Source organism: Gastrolobium bilobum, unplaced genomic scaffold, assembly GCF_033153095.1.
Source record: "Gastrolobium bilobum isolate Gb01-03AN ecotype WA unplaced genomic scaffold, APGP_CSIRO_Gbil_v1 utg2897, whole genome shotgun sequence".
NCBI lineage: Eukaryota > Viridiplantae > Streptophyta > Magnoliopsida > Fabales > Fabaceae > Gastrolobium > Gastrolobium bilobum.
The window spans coordinates 107,430-114,944 of NW_026895454.1; the positions used below are offsets into that span (position 1 = coordinate 107,430).

Here is a 7,515-nt window from a genome sequence, read left to right on the forward strand (position 1 = left end):
TGGTCACTCTCTGCTTTCTCTTCAACTCACGGTCGTTCCACCATGACGTGCGGGGAGGTGACTTGCTCACACAACCTTTACGCTCTCTCCTTGGAGATGCCTCATAATAAGAACAAAAAGGAGAGGTCCTCCTTTAGTTGTCATTTATGGTTCTCACATTCACATCATGTAGGTTTTTCACTCCTACCGTTCCGTAGAATGATTGAGGCTGACGGTGTTGGACCTCTTCCATCTCTTTGATTTGATATGATGATGATCACCTTATCAAATCTCAAACCCCAAAACTCTTATGTTTTTAATTACCTCTCTTTCTACCCCTCTATCTGCATTTTACATTTATGAATCTTTATTTTGGTTAGGCAGAGGGAAAGTAGGAGAGGGTTGAAATTATTTAAGTGTCTTCAAATGCTAGGAATTGTGTTTTATCCCAAATTTTATTTATGGTAAAGAAGGAAGGAGAGGTCAGAGGTGAATGCCAAGCTTTTCATCCTCAAGTATGTTTTATTATGTTAATTTTGGATTTCAACCTATCTAACCGTAATAGCAGCAAGTAAATATAGCCTGTCCAAATTGATACATTTTAAACTGTCAGTTTTTTGTTTTTTATTTTTTATTTTAAAAAAAAACAATATTCGATGAAATTAATGGACACGTAAATACTTACATTTCATAAAATTGTCAACTTTACAAATTAAAATTTTCCATTTTGCACTTTAATCAATTAAAACAAATTAGATCTCAGTTCAGGATCAATGCTTGTTGGTCCCAATCTCAGTCTCTTCAACTTTTGGAACATATTTCTTGGATTTCTTGGTTTTTTCCGGGTGGGACACCTGGATGGCAGTTAAAAACAGTGAAAAACATTAAGTATATAAGCATGCAAGGAGGATATTCTTGTGCACGGTAAATGTTTACTTAGGTTTTGATGTTATGACCAGGCCAAAATAATGAAACTATTTAAAACAGGACGTAAATACCAGAATAATAGAAAAAGAGAATTTGCAATAAAGGTAAGGTGGTTTGCTGGCTGCCTATAGGCTATATGCCAAGCAGAAAAAGATTCTTGTCACTTACGATGCAAGACTTCCACTCAAACTTATCATGTCCTTGAACAGGAAGATGGTGGAATATGTGAACAAGTACAACAGCATCCAGCGCAGCATATTCTAGCTGCACAAATAGAACCGCTTTAGATTGTTGAATGGCTTAGTTTCAAATGGATTATATTGCATTCAACATTATCGTTCGTGTCTTATATTCCACACAAGTTTCTTTAGAAATCATATAACAGCAAAATTTGGAACCATTCAATCCACTATCCGAAAAGTAAAACTCTCTCTTTGATTGTATTTACTCTCCCCCGTCCCCCCTCCAGAAATAAATAAATAAATTAAACAAAGAGTATTGATTCCAAGACGTAGCAAACTAGGAATAATACAGAAAAAAAAAACCTGAAGGTCCTGAAGCAATTGTTCAAATTGCATTATCAGATAAGTTTAATGAAGATGGAGGGAATTAATGAATAACAAAGAAGAAAGAGGAGAAATTACTTGGTTTGGAGTTAAAGGTCGTTGTTCCCAGTTGCTGTTTCGTCTTGTCTTGTTTAAACTGGCTCCCAGTACTTTCTGATTTTCCAATAAACACACGAGTTTTGTCAAGATCAGCTTTCAACCATGGCCTTTGATCATTATTTCTCCAAAAATATCAGATGTACTAAAAAAGAGACATGAGACACTAAAAGGACATTCATATATACGGTACCTCTGCAAGCCCAGCCAAACCACCCCGAGCTTCTTTAAAAATATTCTGGATGTCCAGCAACATTTCATAGTTCTTGAAACATTTCAATTCTTCGTAAGAGCGAGCAAGTTGCTTCATATCACATTGGAAATTGTACCCTGAAAGTACAAGGCATTAAGCAGGAAAGGTTACTAGTTCGGACTTACTAAACAACACCAAATGCTTCATCTGTCTACATGTTCGCTTATAATGATGAGTATAAAGATACTACTTATCAAGTCCCGTCAATCGTAGCATTCTCATTCAAGTTAAAAAAATCATAGCACAAAAGATAGGGATCAGTCTTGATCACAGAAGTATTTTAGCCCATAAATTCACGAGACTAACGAACTTAAAATTTTCATACCGAGTTTTAGAATTCTAGGCGACAGCAAAATGCGAGTTAGACAGTTATCTAAAACGTCAGGCGCCTCCCTGTGTAATTTTATCAGGTCAAAGATAAAAGCCATCTTTTCAGAAGCAATTTGCATGATAGATACCTGAAACATGGAAATTCAAGGAGAAAAGGAAAAACACGAGAATCAAGAATTCAGCTTCTGATTAGAAATATCTCATAGCTCGGAAGGATAACCCAGACAAAATTAATTTCATAAAATTCAAATAAACAGAGAAAAATGTATGGGAAAATATTAATATATCAGGATGATCGTTTTAATTTACCTTGTTTGGCTTGCTGCCTTTTTCATAATTAGGTTTCCATTCACAATCAACACCTACAACTTTAAAATCCTCAATATGACTTGTTGCATCAAGCAAACCTTCAACTTCATCAACCCAAATGATGTCTTCAACCAATAGTTCATTCAGATTTAAATAACGCCCTTGCTGAATACTTGTTTCAGGTACTACAGGACATAAAAGCATTATTATGTTTATCATCCGAGAATAAAATTGCAGATAATATACACTCTACATAAAAATTAAGTAGATAAAACAAAATGGTAATAACATCAATGCAGGCAAGCTGATAACAAATGCAGGAATAAAAAGGAGTAATCCCTTCAAAATACAGGAACAAAATGGAAAATGACATGGAAACAACAGAACTATTAGAGGCAAAAGAAGAATAAGAACCCAACAATCCTAGTGAGTATAAAATCTTAATGTTAATTAGAATACAATCTTTTTTTTTTTAATTTTAATTTATCACAACAAACTGGCTTACCTTTGACATCCGGAAACCTGTCAATGGAGTACCGATCACAAAGTTCATTAACTTTCTCCGCGTAACCAGCTTCCATTGCCAAATAAACCTTGAAAATATAAAATTAAAAGATTATAGCACACAAATTTTAAGATTTTACTGGGGCTATAAGGGCTAAGAAACTGTCAACATTAATTACTTTAGAAAATCAACACGAGCCTTTTTTTAAAAAAAAATAAAAAATAAAAGAATGATAACCCTTGTTACATCTCCAAAAACCTATGCTCCGTAGCCATTTTAAAGTGAAACCGTCAAAATATCGGATTGAGCATCTGATACATTAATAATACTTCCTAGACACTTCACACTGTTCAATTCCACTCAAACTGGCAGAATGGGCTCAAGAAGAGAGAGCACCATGTTAGACACCCTAAAACCCATATCTAGAGTTTACTCTAGCAGGGGATGTATGGGATCCAAACCCACATGAGCAGGGGGCATGTGAACCCTATTTGGAGGGAAATAGGGTTACAACAAATTGGAAGGGGAATGAGTACAAAAGCAGGAAGTAGAGGCTTTAGTAGATAGGAATGTAGTAAGAGAAATAGTAGATAGAGGAGAGACATGCCTCTCGAAAGCCTGCTGTGTTTACTTTCTGTTTCAGCAAATTTTGTAATTGCTTCATAAACATGCCTATGAATTATTCCATTCTCAGAGTTAAATACAATTTTCTCATAATTCAGTTCCTTTTACTGTGACTTGTGTTCGGGTATGTAACACACCAATGTGTCTTCAATTTGAAGATTTTCACAGCTTTCCTTTAGTAAGTATATCCACTCTAAGCAATTCTAATAGCAGCCGTGTCAGATGGTACCTAATAACCAAGCTAAAATTATGCCTTACGGGGCCTATGAAACTGAAATACATGTAAAGTTAGAGAGCCGGTAAAAAATCAACCATATATCCTGGTAGACTACCCGGAACCTTGTAACCTAAACCCCCCATTAGTTTATAACAACCAAATAAATATGTACCACCTGATATCGCTTGATTTTAAGCAAAGGGTTCAATTATTAACAGGCTAGCAGTGGTTTAGCAACTCTCAAAATTTACTGAGAAGTAATCTTATCATTGAAAAAACAATTTTAAAGAATGCATAGAGCATCCAATATTTATTTTAGGAAACATACTTAATCTTAATACATACTTTGCATCACTGGAAACTGACACGGCCCAAATTACCCACTGATTATGAAGAAAATAGTAAGTAGTGACACAAGGACAAAATGTTTGTTCTGGTTTTGATATAGAATAAATAGACAAATCAAAAGCTACAAAATTCATACAAATGAAATTTTGGCTAATGAAGATACACATGACGGTTGTCCAACAAGGACTGCTGAAAACACCATGCAACTAAAGGGGAATAAGAAAAAGGTTGTCCAAGTGTCATTTGTAAACAGAAAAATCAACATAGCAAAAAATCAAAATTCAAGATCACATGAGCGTTAAAAAGATGGTAATACTATTCAGTACAAGGAGATTGCAGAGGAAATAGTACAAAAAGCAAAGCTTTGCTATTTTTGAGTCTCCAGTGGTATACACCCATGAGCAGAGTATGCACATACTGAACGGCAATTAATATGCAAAAGATGAAAATAACCACTGACCAAATATTCCATGAGCTGTCTATCATTGTTTGTCCTTGCCTCAGCAACATCCCAACATCCTTTTTCTGCTAAGTACTTTAGTGAGCTGCAAATCAATAAGGTAATCTTGTAAATAAGAATTTATTAAAAGGTAAAGGGGAGGTGGAGATGGATTTAAGATGCTTTGAGAAAATCAAACAGCGCCAGGAGAAAATGAAAGAAAATCCGCCCCATGTTAACAAGTACAAGTCAATTACCTTTCTTTACACCGCTTGTATACTTCTGGAAAATCCTGCTTTAGATTATTTTTCTGTATAGTCTCATAGGCATTCTTTAGCATGTTCCTCTCAATGAACTCCTCAACAAGAATGAACAACATTGGCCTACCCATAAATGTTGCCCACTTCTCTGCAGCATTGAATTGATTTTTCTGTATCATATCAAGGAGAAGAGACTGGCCATAATGTCGGATAGAAAAATGCTCTATTAAAGTGACAGCTTGCATGTACAACTGGGATTCTACCAATTGAAAAATATACTGCTCCACAAATTCTATTGCTGTGCCACAACTTAAATCGTGCTTTTTCTTAATTTGGCACATTGCGTTCTCAATATTTGTTAGCTTTACATCAACAATCTCCAGTACTTTCATGACTATCTTTTCATCATGACAGATCTTGCCCCTAATAATATCAATGAGTAAATGGGCAGCTGAGTCTTTCACTTCCAAGGAGTCTTCTGAAGTGGTTGATCTTTTTAGGAAGCGGCGAAGAGCAGATATCATCAAATGAGTGAAACCTTGACTATGATTTTCAAATAAAGGAGACAAGTACAGGCACTGAACAACAAAAATTGCTGGTCCAGGTTTTGGATCATTATGGAGCACAAGAAATACTTGATGTTGAAGGGCTCGGAATTTGGCTGTCGCCTTACACGTGCCTGTGCAATGTCATTTGAAGAGAAACAACAATAAAAAGAGTAAGAAAGAAGATGTGCATTGATGAGACAGAACCAGAGGAAGTCTAATGAATAATCTTCAATTTCTATTGCAGCAAAGAAGACTGCTAACTTATTATTGATTGCATATAAAGAAGTTTGCTGACTTATTTGGAAAAAAACAGCTTACTAATTTTACCAAGGACTCCTTTATCAGAGGCCAGAGGTGATTAAAAGTTAAATTCTAAAGAATTGTCAGTCACAGACTTTTCAAATAATCATCTTCCAGTTCTAGTGCACAGGTTAATATCACTTTCAGCAAGTTTTTAGACCATGAAAAGTGATGATTGATTCTAAAATAACTTTCTCTCCAAAGAAATTGTGACAGATGAGCAATAACATTTTAAAGAGGATACCACATATGTAACCCAAAAGAATAGGGTATCACATATCTGAACATTGAAATGTTCAACCAAAAGAAAGACTTCCGGAAAGGGCGGGGGGGGGGGGGGGGGGGGGGGGGGGGTTGTAGATAGCCACAATCAAACAACCATTTGGATGCCTCCAGAACCAGTATTAGGTGTCAGAGGTTCAACATGTTCACAATGAAAACAGAGAAACGTGAGCTATAAGTTTCCAGAAAACAAACACTGATGTCTGTCCGTTTGAGTGAATGACAATAACTTAAAGAAAAATACATTATCAGAAAAAGCTAGCTAAACCATTTCAGCAAACAGTTAGCATTCATCGTCATATCTCATTGTAAACAACAAATATTAGCATTGCAAGGAGAAGAAATCATACCATAAAAATAACATTCTTTCAAAAGGAATAGAAATACCACCGGAGAGACATGTGCTAAATCATAATAAGCATGAGTGCATAAGGTCCACATTTGACAAGCATCGTCCTTTCCGTTGCACACCTCTGCTTCATTCTCATCCAAACCCATCCCTGTTAGAAACAATAATCAGAACAGCAATGTGTTGGAAAATGGAAATCTATTTGAGGATAGCAAGTTGCAGACCTGTACATTAAGTTTCTTAATTCCATAAATTCATAAGATCAACTCAACTCTAAAGCTTACTTTTAAGTGAAATAGGTAAAACTTTACCCCCTTGAAAATTCAAGTAGAAATACAAAATTAAGGAGTACATATTCTCATTCTGCTCACATTTATGACTCAAATTTCGAAGGTTCTGATAACTATGCAGAATAGCACTATAACCTTTTTAAGTACAACCTACTTGCAGTGTTTGATATGCGGTTGAATAAACTAACATATCTCAATGATTGTGAGTAAGAAACACTAGGTTTCAATCGGAAAAGAACCATAAAAAAAAAAAAAAAAAAAAAAAACATTTAAAAAAGTACGTTTATTCGGCTACTTTTCACTTTTTTTCCTTTTGTTGAATATGACAAGCAAAACAGTCCATGCAGCACAAAAAAGAAAATTAACTTTGAGAAAAAGAAAGAAAGGGGAAAAAACATAAGAATGGAAAAAGAAAAAAAGGGAGAAACTTACCTACTGCAGTTGGAACCAAATTTGATAGAAAAATTTGCAGATTGAAGGGTTATAGACTTAATTCAATTGCTTGTAACTCTTCGCCAACACATTCATATGTTTACATATGTCATTATATAATATTTATGTCATTGTTGTTTGAAGATGAAAATTATTATCAAAAGGAAAAAAAGAAAGAATATTTCCACAAAAAAAAAAGGAAAAAAAGAAAGAAAGAAAAAAAACTATAGATAGAGAGAGAGAAGGTTAGTTATTATTTTAAATTTAAAAGTAAAAAAGCCATGGGTACTACTACACCAGCTGGCCCACCAGATTTTTTCCGTACCGTAAATGGCAATCAGTAAATTAAAAGAAAAAAAAAAAAAAAAAAAACCGGTTTCCTTCTGCATCCATCTTCCATTTGCGAAAAAATACGTGGGCCTTGACACGTGGTGGCGATGCAAAGTCATATAGCCTTGTAT

The 7,515-nt window shown here is 34.9% G+C and overlaps 1 protein-coding gene across 2 annotated transcripts; it reads right to left on the bottom strand.

Moving 5' to 3' along the window:
- Positions 1–699: 699 nt before the first annotated feature.
- On the bottom strand, positions 700–6,755 carry LOC133312614 (uncharacterized). 2 transcript variants are annotated; one of them, XM_061513852.1, is made up of 11 exons: positions 6,704–6,755; positions 6,334–6,483; positions 4,851–5,532; positions 4,615–4,699; positions 2,966–3,053; positions 2,461–2,645; positions 2,147–2,279; positions 1,762–1,898; positions 1,551–1,625; positions 1,075–1,170; positions 700–833 (listed from the first exon to the last, which is right to left on the bottom strand). In XM_061513852.1, exons 2-11 carry the CDS (start codon positions 6,479–6,481, stop codon positions 750–752), a joined length of 1,713 nt encoding a protein of 570 aa, XP_061369836.1. In that variant the 5' UTR covers positions 6,482–6,483; positions 6,704–6,755; the 3' UTR covers positions 700–749. The 2 variants fall into 2 exon arrangements, with proteins under 2 accessions (XP_061369836.1, XP_061369829.1); XM_061513845.1 differs by lacking the exon at positions 6,704–6,755 and adding an exon at positions 6,557–6,604.
- Between the last annotated feature and the right edge of the window lie 760 nt (positions 6,756–7,515).

Excerpts from the sequence above, each read along its gene's own strand:
- LOC133312614 (XM_061513852.1), bottom strand. The coding sequence starts at position 6,481 with ATGGGTTTGGATGAGAATGAAGCAGAGGTGTGCAACGGAAAGGACGAT. Across the intron at positions 5,533-6,333 it reads GAAAGAATGTTATTTTTATG|GCACGTGTAAGGCGACAGCC; the intron begins GTATGATTTCTT and ends GACATTGCACAG. Across the intron at positions 2,280-2,460 it reads AAGGCAGCAAGCCAAACAAG|GTATCTATCATGCAAATTGC; the intron begins GTAAATTAAAAC and ends TCCATGTTTCAG.